Source organism: Phoca vitulina, unplaced genomic scaffold (genome assembly GCF_004348235.1).
Source record: "Phoca vitulina isolate PV1807 unplaced genomic scaffold, GSC_HSeal_1.0 scaffold11, whole genome shotgun sequence".
In the NCBI taxonomy this organism is placed as follows: domain Eukaryota; kingdom Metazoa; phylum Chordata; class Mammalia; order Carnivora; family Phocidae; genus Phoca; species Phoca vitulina.
The window spans coordinates 47,057,375-47,073,700 of record NW_022589714.1 but is presented as its reverse complement, the minus strand read 5'-3'; the positions used below and the strand labels follow the sequence as shown (position 1 = coordinate 47,073,700).

Genomic DNA, 16,326 nt, shown 5'->3' with positions numbered 1-16,326 from the left:
TATTTTTTTTAAGATTTTATTTATTTATATGAGAGAGAATGAGATAAAGAGAGAGCATGAGAGGGGGGAAGGTCAGAGGGAGAAGCAGACTCCCTGCTGAGCAGGGAACCCGATGCGGGACTCGATCCCGGGACTCCAGGATCATGACCTGAGCCGAAGGCAGTCGCTTAACCAACTGAGCCACCCAGGCGCCCTAAAGCAGGTCTTTTCTGCTTTCAATCCTCCCACAGCCTGCACTGCCTCAGGATAGAGTCAGTCATGCATGCGTGCCTGGACACAGCCCACCTTCCCGGCCGTCCCTCCAAATCCTCGCTCCCACAGTGCTCACTCCCTGGCCACCGGGACTCCTCACCACTCCCTGCTGTGCTGCCTCTGAGTCTTTTCTCATGCTCTGTCCCCAAGACAAGTTCCGTGCCATCTCTGGTCAAAATCCACCCCAGTCTCAAGGTGTCTCCCTACTGTTCCCTGCCAGGACGACTGCCCCACAACATCTCATGGTCTTACCACTGATGGTGGCATCTGTGGGCAATATGTCACTTGCCAAGGGTTGGAACTGCCTCCTCCACAGAGGAGTCACCACCCAGTAACCCTACCTCGGAAAGATTCCTGGACGGAGCACATCTCCCCTTACCTGATGGCTGTGCTGCTGAGCGTCCAGTTGCAGATCTGCTGCCAGCTGTGAGCCTAGCACCGCAGGGGCTCCGGTCTTTTTGTCCCCCCACACCCAAACACAGGAAGGATAGGACCTACTCCCTTCAGGAATTGCGGCGTAGGAGAGCCTGAGTGCTGGAGGGGACAGGGCGGGGGTTAGGAAGTATAATGCATATCAGGACCTCCAGGAGGACCACAGAGTTGGAAGAAGCCCCTGAAGTCATTCTGATGTGGCGCCAAGAGCAGGATGGGGCCGAGGAGGCAGGGAAAGGTGGTGCAGGGGTGTGTCACCCTGTCTGGTTTGTGGAGACTGCTCGGAACCCCACAGACCTGCCTCAGGAACCAAGCAGACAAAGGGCAGGAGGGGAAGTGACTCGGGGTGCAAGGAGCAGAGCCCATGGGCTAGCACTACAGGGAGGAGGCGTGCCTGCCGTGAAGGAGCAGGAGCAGGGGAGCCCCCTCCCTGCTGTCCCCCCCCGCCCCATGATAGCCCTCTCACATGCGCTTCTCACACCCTCTCATCCTCTCCCTGTCTCCTTGGCCCAGGCTGATGGCAGCTGCCCTGTAGAGGTCCGTCTGCGTTCAGACCCAGATGATGCCAGAGCTATGACCGGGCCTGCAGGCGTGGCGCCGAGGGGAAATCAGCCATGGAGCAGCCACCGGGGGAAGCCCCTGAGGTCCGGGAAGAGGAGGAGAAAAAGGAAGTGGCAGAGGCAGAAGGAGCCCCAGAACTCAATGGAGGACCAGAGCGCTCACTTCCTTCCAGCAGCTGTACAGGTGAGGAGGGGGTGGCGGGGGACACAGGGTAGAGGATGCCGAGTGGGCCGAGCAGGAACCGTGCCCTCTGCAGACAGCATCATGGGGCACAGAGGGGCAGAGCCAGACAGCCGGGGTTCACACCCCTGTTCTGTTGCCCTGCAGCTGCAGGACCTCGGGCCAGTTGCACTTCTTCTTTCTGTGAAAACCACGGGGCCTGTAGGGGATGTGGACAGGGGCTTTTGTGAGAATTAAATGAGTTTGCATTTGTAATGCGTGTCGTCATCCGCTTGGTTCCCACTGCTGCTGCCCAAGGGATCCGGAGCCAATCTGCATTAACAGCACGCTGGAAAGATCAGCTGTACCTGCGGCTGTAACGATCAGTCACGACAGCTGCAGTGACCTGCTGCTGACACTCATCATTGAGCGGCCCCGTAATTAGGCATAAATGCTAAGCGGCTAGTCCGAATGACTATAATTAAGGTTACTTTTGTGCAGCTAGCCAGTTTTTAGCTGCTCTTATCTCACTTGTCGGTTCCCCTTTTGTTTATCCATTGTTAGCAGTGTAGACATTCTTCTCTGGGACCCTGTGTTATTCTCGCCCCATCTTCTTCATCATCATCATGCTACGTCCACCTTCAGGGGCACCCAGAATCCACTCCTTGGCCCCTGGTTTTCCCTGCTGCTGATGCTGCCCCTTCCCTGTCCCTGGCCCCTTCTCTGAACCCCCCCGCTTCTCTCCTTCTCCCTCCACCTAAGCGCCAGCACATTCAGCTGAGTTTTGCTCCCTTACCCTCAGAGGGAACTCAGGGTCACGAGAGGATGCGCTTCCACAAGGGACATCCTGATCTCACCGCTGGTTTCAGCTGAAGGAGATCCCGGCCATGGGTGGTGATTGAGGGCAGAGGAGTAGGCCCACCCCACAGGATGGTCTCTGGAGCCCTGTGTCAGAGTTAAGGTAGGGCAGGGCTGCTGAGGAGAGCAGGTTCCTGCCTGGCCTATAGTTAAAGAAGGCCCAAATCCTGGAGCCACACTACTTTGAACCTGCAGAACAAGTTCCTGGATTCTGCAGAGCTTCTTCCTCTTCGGGGCACGTGGCGGGTAGGGTAAGGGGAGGGCCATTATCCCATCCCTCTGATCCCACCCACATACCCAGGAATGACCAAAGTGGGCTTGGTGTGATTTCAGGACTCAAGAAAAAGTATCTCCCAACCCCTGGTTGGGAGTTGGCTGGTGATTGGAATGAGTTTAGAGACCAGCCTTTCTCAGAAGAGGAATGGCTAACCAGAGTTTCCTACACACCCTTGTGGGGGCCGTATCCCCACATGATACTCCTGTTCACGTGCAGACCAGAGCACAGGGCCTGGGTGTACAGGCAGGGCGAGGTGGACGTGGGGATGGCATCTCGGGGAGCTTTATCAGTGGGATTTAGGGAGATGTCTGGGAAAAATTTGCCCAACCACCCTTGCAGTGCTATGTGTGATGTGATTTTTAATGGATTGCATTTACCAATAAAACAATAGAGGTAGAAAGACTTCCCTGTTCAATAATTGAAACAGGAGGAGGTTTTTTAATATAATCATTATGTGTTAAAGCCATTGTATAGAAAACGTTCCCGCAAATTCTATAAGACAAACAACAGAAAAATAGAAACAGGCAGTTGATGGTTGGACAAATACAAATGGCCGGAAAACAAAATGTTTTTCAGTCTACTCACCAATCAAAGAAGACATCTTCAAAATGAGATGTCATTTAGCCTGTCGGATTAAGGGCCCTCCAGCCACCAAGGGTGGAAGGGCAGCCTGGGTATGCAGGAGAACGCTTCTTTCATTCCTCTGACCCTGCAGTTCCCCTCCTAGGAATGTATCCCATGTAAATACTCGCTCAGAGTGCACAGAGATTTCCACACTTATTTACTGCAGCACTGCTCAGAGAAGCAAAAAATTGGCAGGCGCCCATCTGTGGGCAATTGGTTATGTAAACTGTGGTAGAGCCACACTGTGGAATGCTGTGTAGCCATTAACAAGGATAGGGTGGGTCTGAATCTACTGACAGGAAAAAGAGCTCCTGCCAAATGGGGGATCCCACTGCTTAAAAATCTGTATCATGGAAGGCACTAGAAGAGTGTACATGCAAAGGACTGTGCCATTAACTCAGGGGAGTAGGATCATGGCGGAGAGGATGCATCATACGGTGGTGCACACCATTACGTATTATTCTCAAGTCTACAGTACTCTCACCGTTTAAGAAGCAAACGCGTGGCTTTTCTTTAAAAAGGTAAAGCAGTTTTGTTTCCCAAAAAAGGCCAGCAGGTGAGGGACCCTGGAGACAGAGCTTCGTCCTGTGCTGGGAATCACACAAACCAGGGCAGGAATCTCAAGTCGGTGACTGTCAGCTGTGGCTTTTGCTGGTGCCTTCACTTCTCCGTTCTCAGGCTCTGCCTTTAAAGTCTGCCCACCTCAAGGGCTGGCCGGGTAAGGTTCTCTACCCTGCCCCATGAGTCTGTGACTTTGGCCTCGAGTCCCCTCAGGAATTCAGGAGGATGGGACACAGCCTCGAGCCTTGAAACAGCAAGAAGATCCCTAGTTTGCTTCCCTTCTGACCCCTCAGAGGTTCTGCATCTCTGTCCCGAGCTCAACATCTGACAAAGAGGCAGGCAAGACAGATCTCCCCATTAGCACTCAGCAACAAGGAAACTCACACGCCCAGGGTCCCCGAGCTGGGTAGGGGTGGGGGCAGCTGTCCCCTCCTACTTCAGTGATGGGTATCATATCCACACCCTAGGAAGAGGTCAGGGGTCTTAGTGCGGGCTGGGGCTGAGGAAGATCAAGTGTCCTTCCTCCTGGCCTTGGCACCTCCTCTCTCCGCAAGCACTCAGTGGGTGTCCAGGCAGGGGCTGGCCTTTCAGTTGAGGACAAGGCTGCACGCCAGCCCTGAGAAGCCCACTGTGCAGGTGAACAGGACGACAGAAGTAAGGAGGCTGCTTAGTAACCCAGCTCCAGAGTCCCACAGAATTGGCCCTGACTTCAGAAGCTATTTGCCTGTGGGACTCTGCCAGCAAAGTAAATAGTGTTGACCCCTCCTGGCCACTCTCACAGCTATGACAACAGCGTACGTCCAGCAGTAGAGACTAGATATGCAAGAGAACTCTCATCCATACGTAAATGATCTGAGTAAGGTCAATAGTGTCTGTTTGCTGAACTTGTAATCCAAGATGGTGCAACTGATAGTTCACTGCCTGGGTGTTGGGGTTAGTGTTTACGCTGAGCCTAAACATTTGAATGATGGCATGGTGTCATCCTCAGCAGTGACATGTCTAATCGGTTATCATGATCATGAATTATTGATTAGTACTAATGAATAGTAAGAGCTCAGCCCCGGGGGTTAGGTGGTTCTAGGTTATAATTCTTAACTCTGTTACTGTATTAGTCAGGGTTCTCTAGAGAAACCGAATCCATAGGATGTGTGCATACATAGAGTGTGTGTGTGTGCGTGCGCGTGCGCACAGGTAAGGAATTGGCTCACACAACTGTGAGGGCTAGCAAGTTGAATTCTGCAGGACAGGCTAGCAGACCGGAGACCCAGGGTACTTGAGGCTGTATCTTAAGTTTGAAGGCAGTCCAGAGACAGAATTCCTTCTTCCTTAGGGAGGCCTTGGTCTTTTTCCAGAAGGCCTTCAACTGATTGGCTGAGGCCTGCTCACATTATGGAGAGCAATGATTTCAATGTTAATCCCATCTAAAAAATATCTTCACAGCAACATCTAGACTGGTGTTTGACCAAAAACTGGTCACCATGAGTACCATGGCCTGGCCAAGGTGACACATAAAATTAATGATCTGGTTAATGCCACTGTCAGCATGTTACTTAACCTCACCTATAAAAGGGTCAGAAGACCTGTTTGAAGGGTTATTTTAAGGTTCCCATGGGATTAATGGTATAAAGGGTCCAGCAGAGCGCCTGGTACACGGGAGGCGTGCACAAAAAAGAGATTATTAGTATAGACACGCACTCTTCACAGGGAAGTCAGGTTTAGGTTCAAGGCCCAGTCCCACCAGGTATTAGACAGGTAACCTTGAGCAGGTCCCTTAACCTCACCAAGTTTCAGTTTCCTCAACTTTAAATGGTGTCTGTTACTATCTTCCAAGGTGATATTGAATGATACTAACAAGCTTTTGGGGGGTGGGCGATAAATGCTGGTTCTTTCCCCCTCCCTTCCTGGGGTAGAAGGAGAGGTGGGCCTTCATGAGATGCTTGGGGGGGTCAGGCAGGGTGTGTCTGGAGTGGAAGTTCAGAGGCAGGGCAGAGCCCAGATGATGGCCATTGGGTGAGCAAGTATATTTCCTGAGAGCTCAGGAGGAGCCAGGGGAGGACGATGCTGGGCTGGCTGGGGAGAGCCGCTGTGCAGGCAGACGGCCCTCAGACTGGCGTGGCCCGTGTCCCCACCCAGCATACCTGAGGGGCAGGGACTCCTGGTAAGGGGGACAGCCTCTCAGAATCCCAGTCTCCCACCGGGAGGTCATCAGCAAGGCAGTGGGACCTTCAGAACCTGGTCCCTAGAATGGGGAGCATTCTGCCATCATTACTTTTGGGTAAAATTCAAAGATAAAACCCTAAGCCAGGTGATCAGCCAGGAAGAAACAGAACCTTTATCTTTAGAAAACCCACTCCCAGGGCACGTGGGTGGCTCAGTCAGTTAAGCATCTGCCTTCGGCTCAGCTCATGATGCCAGGGTCCTGGGATCGAGTCCTGTGTCGGGCTCCCTGCTCAGTGGGAAGCCTGCTTCTCCCCCTGCCTCTGCTGCACATGTGCTCTCTCTCTCTCTGTCAAATAGGTGAAATCTTTTTTTTTTTTTTTTTTAAAGATTTATTTATTTATTTATTTATTTGAGAGAGAGAGAATGAGAGAGAGCAAGCACATGAGAGGGGGGAGGGTCAGAGGGAGAAGCAGACTCCCTGCCGAGCAGGGAGCCCGATGCGGGACTCGATCCAGGGACTCCAGGATCATGACCTGAGCCGAAGGCAGTTGCTTAACCAACTGAGCCACCCAGGCGCCCCAAATAGGTGAAATCTTAAAAAAAAATTTTTTTTAAAGGAAAGCAAACCCACTCCCAAGCCCCCACCACTTCAGTATCCCCACTGCACATGCACTCCGGCACAAAACCTACCCCTGGAGGACGCATACACGTCTGCCCATCCTAGCGTCTCATCTCCCCTGCCTCTCTCCGCCTGCCAGTTATTTTTGTTCTTTTATTCCAGACGGGCAGGGGGTGCCCTTGTTCCACTAGCCAGCCACCACCAAGCGTTGCCAACTGCTTTCAGGTTCTGCAGCCTGTGTCTGCTCACGACCCAGGGGCGGGACAGCCATGGCCCAGCGCCCTGATAGTGCCCTGGGCCTGTTTCTCCACAGTCTCGTTTGCAGCACTAACCTCTGAGACACTCGCCCGGGGTGTCTCCTCAGGATCCGGAGCTCAGGCTGCCTCAGGGGCTGGTGGGGCCGGAGCATCTTGGCTTCTCCCAGGGTTCCCAGCGGTCCTAATGCTCCTGAGCCACGGGCCAGTGGCAGGCCAGGGGAAGTGAAAGGAGGCTTGGTCTGGTCCTGGGGGCTCTCCGGGCCTCAACAAGCAGAGACACCCCCACCTTGGATTTCCGTGAAGCTGCAGGGGAAGAGGTACAGCCAGCCAGAAGGAGGACAGGTCACGGTCCCTGCCTGTGTAGGGTACAGAGCTTGGGGAGTGCAGAATTGCAGCTTTCTGATAAGCACCGTCCTAACTCACACTGATGTTGATGTGAACTTCCAGGTCCGAGGGCTCTTCTCTGTAGTAACTCTTACTTTTCACCATGACTCAGATAGATACTCCTGTCCTCTCCATCTTACAGAGGAGGAAACTGAGGCCCAGAGGGCAGAGCTGGGTGTTGAGCCTAAGACACCGATTTGAACTCAGTCACATTCTTCACCCTCATGCCTGCTCTTCCCGAGCATCTGGAAGCTGACTTGGAGTCTCCCAAAGATCTCATCTTTGAGCCCCAAGAGGGGAGCAGTCACCTTCCCCGAGAGCCTCAGGCTTGGTGGTGGCGCCTTCCAAGTCCTGCACCCTCTGCCCGCCCCTCAGCCAGTGTTGCCACTCGCCGTGTCGTATTCCAGCTTTCTTAGCTCATTCTCACCTCAGCTAGTCGAGGGCAGGGTGTGGATCCTGCCGTGCACACAGCGGGTGCTCACAAATGTCCGCTGAATGAAAAGAGAGGGTGGCATTGCCACGTGCAGTGCAAGTGCCCAGACCCCTGCCCGGCCTCCGAGGCCAGGAGGGAGAACACAGAGGGCACCACCAAAAGGTTGGTGGCTGCGGACAAGACTCGGTGGTGGAGGTGAGCTTAGAGATCCAAAGGCGGCGTGATTAGAGATGTCCCACGTCTAGCAGAGGAGGCAGATGTGTAAGCCACAAAACACAGCTGCTTACACGAAGTGACACAGGGAACATGCACACAGACCACACAGATCAGAGGGGGGAGGGCTGGAAACCCTCCTGCTCAGCCGCCACACAGGTCTCTACAAAGGGTTTTCACACGTGATCTCATTTTCTCCTGACAGCTCATAACATGAGTTCTCTTGCCCCTATTCGGAGGCATCCAGGCGAGGCGGAGACTGCCCAGCCCCTGCAGCCGGTTGGCGCCGAGTGCAGGACCAACCCAGGGAGCTTGAGGTCCACTTACTTGCTCCATAGTCACTGTCCCGTGCCTGCTCCCATCCCGTAGCAGCACCCTGGGGGCAGAGTTCCTGCCCTGTGGCCCTTACGTTCTGGTAGAGGGCACCCAACGCTGAGTGAACACACACGGACTGTCGTGTGGTGGCAAAGGCTATGGAGAAAACCAGAGTGGCTCTGCCCTCCCAGGCTGCAGGCCCCCCTGCAGCACTGCCCAGGAGACGGAGGGAGCCCACTCTCCCCCATCTGTGGGCTGAGGCGGGTCGTTACACCCCCTGGAATGACCGATGGTCGGGAGCGAAGGCCCTGGGACGGGACAGGCTATTTTACCTCACACCCCTGCCCTTACCAGCCCAGGAGGGCAGCGGGCTGTCTGGTCCTCTATTCTGTGGTCAGCTCATGCTCCCCTCCCTGTGGCCCAGGTAGGGTCTGGCTGAAGGCTTTCCTGCTGTCACTCCTAGGGCCCAAGGCGGAGCTGAGGAAGGTGTGAGAAGAGTGGAGTACACTTCGGTCTAGGGAGGGTGGGTTACTCTGTGGGAGGGAAATCAAGATATTTTGTGGAGTGACCTATATTTGGGTGACAGACCAGGAGCAACACCAGCCTGGGAAATGTTAAGTCTGGGCTCAGCTTCACGGCCTGGGTCTCCCTAAGGTGCCATCCTGCTCTGAGCCACTGACTCTCTGGTCTGGGGATTTAGCCCCTGGCCCTGAGGAGGTTGCTCAGTCATCAGGAAAGAGAGCAGAGAACAGCAGATTGGCAGGACAGGCGGCATGTGGGGTCATGCAGCTGGCCCTGGGCCGGGACACTGGGGCTCAGGGCCGGGCTCATGGCCGGGCTCATGGCTGAGTGTCTAGGGGAGAGATTCCAAAGAGACTCCCAGAAATTCTTACCGAGTCAGCTGACAGCACATACACCCTGAAGTCATTGCCTTAGTCTAGTGCTTTCCTTGCGTATACTTACAACACCTGGTTCAAACATCTTGTACACTTAATAGAAAAAAACCTGGGGAAATTCAGTATGTTGCCCAGTCAGCATGAATGGTACCTGCCTTCTTTCTACTTGAGCAGGAAGTTTTGTAAGAATGGATTTGAGCTTCTTGAGATATCCTTTACAGCATCTCTGGAGTCCACACAAGAATCGAATTTCCCAGGAGAGGTGGGTGGAGGGCTGCAGTCTCCCTAACACTCATTTCATACAACCCTACATGGGCCCACACAGTGGAGCCTCTTAAGCTAGGAGGGCTACTTCCCAAGTTCAGTCTGAAGAGATTCTGTCTTCCTCCTCTTGCTCCCTTCCCCCCAAAACACAATCATCCCCCCCAAAACACACACACACACACCCCTTCCTCCTCCCCAGTGGTGAGTACAGCCCAGGAAGGCTCTGACTTCCCCCCCAATAGTGATAGCTGCCATTCCCCAAACGCCTGCTGTATGTCAGGTCTGAGGAAAAGCCCCATGGTCTAGATGAAGAAACCGATCCTCAGAAAGGTTGACTCCTTGAGGCACATAGCTCTTAAGTGTCTGAGCTGAGTGAGGGCTGCTTAAGAAACATGGGCTCTTCCCATCACCTGCTCTGCCCCATGGGCTCTGGTCACCTCCCCTACCCCCGTCCTGGCCGAATATGAAGGCACCCCTGTGTCGTGTGTCTGCAGACCTCTCCCGGAGCTCCTCGCCACCCTCACTGCTGGACCAGTTGCAGATGGGCTGTGACGGGGCCTCGTGTGGCAGCCTCAACATGGAGTGCCGTGTGTGCGGGGACAAGGCATCGGGCTTCCACTATGGTGTTCACGCGTGTGAGGGGTGCAAGGTAGGGCCCGCGGCGAGTGGTGGCTGGCGGCTGGGGCTGTGTTTACACGGAGAGCTGACCTGCCAGAGAGGCCGGGCCCTCACAGTCCCCACTGTGGAATTCTCACCTGGGCGGCTGCCAGGCCCTTGGGCCCATTCCAGGCCACCGCCCTGGGTCCTGCTGGTCCCTGGTGAGGCCTGCCCTGTCCAGCACTGCCCCAGCCTCTCATGTGGGCTGGCTGGCTGCTGGCGCCCCCTGGGGACATAGCTCTAGAACACCGGCTGGGCAGAATGAGGGTCTTGGGCTCAACCATCACCCTGGCGGCAGTGTTTCCTGCACCTCAAGGCCCGGAAGGGCCTTTTTGAGGGAAAAAAGGAAACTTTACATTTCTTTCTCCAGGGGTGCTTTCAGGTTCATCCTCCTACCTGCACGCCCATCAAAATTGTACATATTATTTTACCACACCGCCGCCTAGAAAATACCTAGAACCAGATACTTTTATGAATAAACCAGATTACCCACAATACAGTTTTAGGTTACCAAACTCACAAGGAAGCATTTAAAATAAAGAATTAAATATAGATAGATCTCAAAGGCTTTAGAGTTGTTTACTATCCTCCTCCCTCCCCTCCAAAAGAAATTTCTCCCAATTACTTCCAGATTTCAGGAAGGTTGACATTTACACCCAGAACTGGGGCCCCTGACGTCACAGAACCCACGGGGCAGAGCAGGACCCTGAGCTTCCTGTGGCTCTGCCTCACCTCTCGCCCGCCCCTCAGGGCTTCTTCCGCCGGACGATCCGCATGAAGCTGGAGTACGAGAAGTGCGAGCGCATCTGCAAGATCCAGAAGAAGAACCGCAACAAGTGCCAGTACTGCCGCTTCCAGAAATGCGTGGCGCTCGGCATGTCGCACAACGGTGAGAGCCGCCCGGGCCTGGCGTGGCCTGGTGGGGGGGCCCTCGGAGCGGTGCCCTGCGCGCAGCAGGTGCGGCTTGACGCAGCAGCTGGCGAAGACCGGCCTTCCCCGGACGGCTCCGGCTCCGCGTCCGCTGTGGGGCCCCGGCCTGGGGCGCTCACCCTCGCTGGCCCAGAGGGGGACTGGGAATTGACCCAGCACCTCAAGCCTGGCTCAGGTGACCCGAGACAGCATAAAAAGCCACTGCCCAAGCTGGGGATCGCCTCAGCTCTCCTTGGTTACTGAAGGCAGGCAGGAGCCAGTGAGGGACCACACGGGTCCGCTGCCAGGAGCCAGGCAGGAGCTTCCTGGAGGCTGGCCTCTCCCGGGAGACAGATCCCGCCCTGCACTTGGGCCTCCTACAGAGTCTTGTCTTCAGACCCCATACAGTAGGATTTTGCAGAGCCACCTGCCCCTTTTGCCTGTCTGGGTCAGACCCCGCCCTGCCCTCCCAGAGGACTGGGGAGAGCCTCTTGTTTAAATGTCTCCACTCACAGCTACCCTGTCTTGCCTTTTAGATGGTAGCGGGACCGAGCCCTCCACCTGAAGCTTTTCCTAGATGGTGGGGCCTGGCAGATCTGGGGTTTGGTCCCACCCTTCAGTCTGTATCTGCCCGAGCTCTGTTCCTTGGGTGGGCTGAGCGGATTTCCTAGGAGATCTCAGGGCCAACTCAGTTCTTCTCACTTTTTCTCTTAGAGAAGCCAGATTTCTATCCTGTTCCATTACTAATGACTAACTTTTTAGTGCTTACTGTGTGAATATTCTTATTTTTTGACAGTCCAGTGAGATTTCAGTATTAGCCCATTTTTCTTATGAATAAAGGTGAAATAGCCTGCCTATTTCTGCCAAGCTGGAACTCAGGCACAGGCCTTTGACACCAGAAACTGTCTTCCTACGCATCACACTGCACTGCCTTCCAGGCACAGTGGCTCAGTTGACTCCCTGAGGAGTTAGGGCCTTTGTGTGCGTGCCAGGCACTGTGAACAAGACAGAATCCCTGTCCCCCAGCGCTTGCATTCTGGAGGGGTCCCCCAACATTCCAGTGTGCTGGCCATAGAGCTTCTGAGGGTCCTGGGCTCAAAAAACGTGTCTCCATTTTTGGCCCACATACCTGTTGTGAGACAAGGAGGTTAGAGGTGCTAGCTCCTGCCTGGGCTCCTCAATCACCCCCCCTCACCCCCCACCCCCCAATACAGCCATCCGCTTTGGCCGAATGCCAGAGGCCGAGAAGAGGAAGCTGGTGGCAGGGCTGACGGCAAGCGAGGGGAATCAGCACAACCCACAGGTGGCTGACCTGAAGGCCTTCTCCAAGCACATCTACAACGCCTACCTGAAAAACTTCAACATGACCAAAAAGAAGGCCCGCGGCATCCTCACCGGCAAGGCCAGCCACACGGCGGTGAGTGTCACTGCTTGGCCTGGCAGCCCCGGGCTCTGGGCCCTGCCGCCGCCTGCCTGACTGCTGGGAGAACCGGGCCTCCTCCCTCCCCTCACTTCGTGGTACAGGCTGGGGGCATGGGGAGCACATGGGCGGGGGTCCTCCCAAGGCCTGGCCTCTAACGGGGCCTGGTTTTCAGCCCTTTGTGATCCATGACATCGAGACACTGTGGCAAGCGGAGAAGGGCCTGGTGTGGAAGCAGCTGGTGACCGGCCTGCCCCCCTACAAGGAGATCAGCGTGCACGTCTTCTACCGCTGCCAGTGTACCACGGTCGAGACCGTGCGGGAGCTCACCGAGTTTGCCAAGAGCATCCCCAGCTTCAGCAGCCTCTTCCTGAACGACCAGGTGACCCTTCTCAAGTACGGTGTGCACGAGGCCATCTTCGCTATGCTGGCTTCCATCGTCAACAAGGATGGCTTACTGGTGGCCAACGGCACTGGGTTCGTCACCCGGGAGTTCCTGCGGAGCCTCCGGAAGCCCTTCAGTGACATCATCGAGCCCAAGTTTGAGTTTGCGGTCAAGTTCAATGCCCTGGAACTTGATGACAGTGACTTGGCTCTCTTCATCGCGGCCATCATTCTCTGTGGAGGTAAGTGAGGGTGGGGCCGCCCTGCTGGGGGTCGGGCCCCCACCGCGGGGCGCCAGGCCTGAGCGCGCACAGTGTGGGGAGGTGCCCTGTGATGAGAGCCGTGCGACACGCGATGCTCCGACTACATGGAGGACCGGCTCCCTCTTCTCGATGGAGAGGAGACAGAAAAAAGACTGCAAAGAAATAATGCCAATATGTTAACGGGGATGATTTCTGACGGTGGAGAAATTCTCCATATTTTGCCTGCATTTTTCAGATTCCGCTGCAATAACTAGAATAATCATCCTGCTCACAGTGCCATAGAGCTTACTTCGTGCCAGGCACTGTTCTGGTTCCTTTTCCTAGATTATAACTCATTTGGTCCCCGCAGCAGCCTGTGCAGAAGGTACTTCTGTCACCCCGTTTTACAGATGACAAAACTGAAGTCAGAGAGGCTGCCGAGTGGCCCGCCCACAGCCTCCTCGCTAGCCTGTGGTAGGGACGGGAGTTGAATCCAGACAGTGAGTCTCTTAACCATGAGGTCATACTGCCTTTTTCAGAAGAAAAAACAAACAAATGAAGGAGATGGGCCGGGACCTGGGGTGGAGGGGCTAGAATACTCAGTAGAACAGTCACTGACAGAACAGGGCTTGGGTCTGTCACAGCAGTAGGTCTGCTGTCCCCTGGGTAGAGGCAGGGGAGCTCCTCTGCCGCCCCCAGAGCCTTCCAAGCATGCCTGCTCCCTCCCACACCTCTGCCCTGTGTCCCCACAGACCGGCCAGGCCTCATAAACGTGCCCCAGGTGGAGGCCATCCAGGACACCATCCTGCGTGCCCTCGAGTTCCACCTGCAGGCCAACCACCCGTACGCCCAGTACCTCTTCCCCAAGCTGCTGCAGAAAATGGCTGACCTGCGGCAGCTGGTCACCGAGCACGCGCAGATGATGCAGCGCATCAAGAAGACCGAGACGGAGACCTCGCTGCACCCCCTGCTCCAGGAGATCTACAAGGACATGTACTGAGGGCGTGCGCCCAGGGCCTCTGGGGGCGGGCAGACAGAGCTGGGACAGACGCCACTCACGGGACTTTTCCGGAGAGCAGCCCCGGAGCCCTGGGCGCACGTGGGCCCGGAGCAGTGGAATCACACTCCTGCGCTCAGACACACGGCCTCCTGCTCCCTGCGTTCCCTCCCTCCCCTTCTTCATCTGCCTCTTTCTCAGATCCTCTTCTCTAATTTCTTTGCTCGCTCTCTCTCTCTTCCTCTCTGTAGGTTTCCCCTCTTCCTTCCTCCCTGGCCTTCCCTTTCTCTCTCTCCCCATCCCTATGTCTGTCCCTCTTTCTCTTTCTGTGAGACAGTTTGTGTTACTTCACCAGCAGCATGGAACAGGTCCTCTGCTTTTGTCCGCCCCGTCCCCTGTCCCCCAGGAGCAGGGAGGAATGGGCCTGCCCTCCGCACCAACAGTCACCTGTAAGGGTAGGCACCTCACTTCTCCTGTCTTCACAGCAAAGGACATGGGCCAGCCAAAGAAACACTAAGCTCTCTGGGCCCGGCTTCCTGGGGAAGCCACGCAGGGCCCGGGCTGACTGCAGCAATGGCCCCCAGTCACGGGGGCCCTGCCCTGAGGGCCAGGACGCCTCCCCCAGACTGTCACCGCCCTCCCCTACCCACCCAACCCCTCTCTAGCAGCACACCCCAGCCCCACTATTACCAACGCCCTCTCTGTTCTTTTCACCAGTCTTCCAGGCCAGTGTCACTGATGGTCCCCTGCGCTGGCCGCCAGGGGACACCCCTAGCCTGGAAGGAGATGGGCTTCCCTTCAGGTGGGGGCCCCCACTGAAGAGGAGCAAGCCTCAAGGGAGGCGGAGGTTGGCAGAAAAGGCAGCAAGTGGTGTACTTAATTCTGAGCCCAGGCCTTGGGGTCATCGGCAGCCCCTCTCCCACCACTCTGCAGCAGCCACCACCCATGACTCCTGTTTCTCAGGAGTTCCTGGCCTCAGCCTCAACCAGGAGCCCAGAGGAAGCTCACGCACGCCCCCACCCCCCAACACTCCAGCACACACAAGCACTGAATCACTTTACCTGGTTCCACACCCCTCACCCTCCCTTCCCCGAGGCAGATGGGCCAGAGGGGCCTCCAGGTGAGTGGGCAGAGCTGCGCCCTCGTTCCCAGATCCCTTGGTGGGCAGGGGTGCCCTGCTGAACCAGCCCAGCACCTGCTCATGCGGGAGGTGCCAGGGATAAACTGATCCCGCTCAGTGTGACATCCATTTGTCCCAACAGTTCTGCTGCTCTCCCTTTCCCCTGTATTCAGCCCAGCCGGTCACCGGGAACTCCCCCTACACAGCTTCTGGTGACCAAGGACCTTGCCAGGCCCAGTCCCACTCCTCTGGCCCTTGCATCTACCCTTCCCCTCCTCCCAGGTGAAGTGTTCGGCCTCAGAGGAGGGACTGAAGCCCAGCTTGGATGCTGTGTCTGAGCAGGAAGTCAGCCCACCCAGCCTGCTTCACCAGGAAGGAAACTGGCCTGGAAGGGTGAGGGACTGGTGAGGGTCTCAGAAAGGTTGGGGAAGACCTGAGGTTAGAGTCCCGTCCATCTGCCCCTGCCTTCCATGCCCTAGGATCAGTCTCCACTGACAGCTCCCACCACCACCCCCAGCTGACCAAGGATCGGGGTTAGGGTGCTCCCTTTGAGCCAGCGCCGTGAAGGGAGAGATGCTGTGCCTGCCCCCACCCCCTCCGCCACCACGCCCCCCCGCCCCCCCACCCAGGCCTGGTGCTGAGGATATGGCTCTTCTCAGTGTCCGAACACAATCTCCAAAATCGAAATGTATATTTTTGCTAGGATCCCCAGCTTCCTGTGTTTTTAATATAAATAGTGTACACAGACTGACAGAACTTTAAATAAATGGGAATTAAATATTTAAGAATTGATGTAGGCTGACTCCGTTTTTTACAGGTTTTTCCTGGGGGCTGATCGGATTCCTCCCCCTCCTCCCTATCCAGTGTGCAAAGGGGGAAACCAGGCTGGGCAAATGAGACTTGGGGGTGCAGGCCAGGAGAGCTGATCCACCTTTTCCAATCACCTGCTTTGCTCTCCACTCATCGGTCAGCAAAGGTGGAGGACTGAGGTGCCTGCCCTGCACGGGGCATCTGGGGGACGAGTGGGAGAACGGTACACACACCTTTGGTGCCGTGGTACCAACTCTGTTGGCGTGAGGAGGGCCTGGGAAGGGCTCCGAAGGGCCCTGGAGGAGGCATCACCCGCACAAGAGACCAGGGCTTTCCTCAGCCAGCACCCTAGTTTTCACCTTTACTTCCCGGGGTGCCACCTTCACAGAGAGCCGGGCCCTCCACAGCCCATGGGCTCGACTGCAGTGAGGCAAGTTCAGGGCAGACTTCGGTGCTTGTCTAGCCAGGAAAACAGACACCCCGAAACATTCCAGAGTGGGGAATGTACTCTAGGAAATTGTG

At 55.8% G+C, this 16,326-nt stretch overlaps 1 protein-coding gene across 2 annotated transcripts in view; it reads left to right on the top strand.

Annotated features, from left to right (window-relative positions):
- Nucleotides 1-15,759, top strand: part of PPARD (peroxisome proliferator activated receptor delta) — an 80,008-nt gene extending 64,249 nt beyond the window's left edge. For both annotated transcript variants that reach the window (XM_032409963.1, XM_032409962.1), the window contains 6 exons: nucleotides 1,198-1,428; nucleotides 9,760-9,914; nucleotides 10,673-10,811; nucleotides 12,046-12,248; nucleotides 12,427-12,877; nucleotides 13,630-15,759. In XM_032409963.1, coding sequence (XP_032265854.1) covers nucleotides 1,299-1,428; nucleotides 9,760-9,914; nucleotides 10,673-10,811; nucleotides 12,046-12,248; nucleotides 12,427-12,877; nucleotides 13,630-13,877 — 1,326 coding nt within the window. In that variant the 5' untranslated portion in view covers nucleotides 1,198-1,298 and the 3' untranslated portion in view covers nucleotides 13,878-15,759. The remainder of the gene's footprint in view (nucleotides 1-1,197; nucleotides 1,429-9,759; nucleotides 9,915-10,672; nucleotides 10,812-12,045; nucleotides 12,249-12,426; nucleotides 12,878-13,629) is intronic.
- The last annotated feature ends 567 nt before the right edge of the window (nucleotides 15,760-16,326 follow it).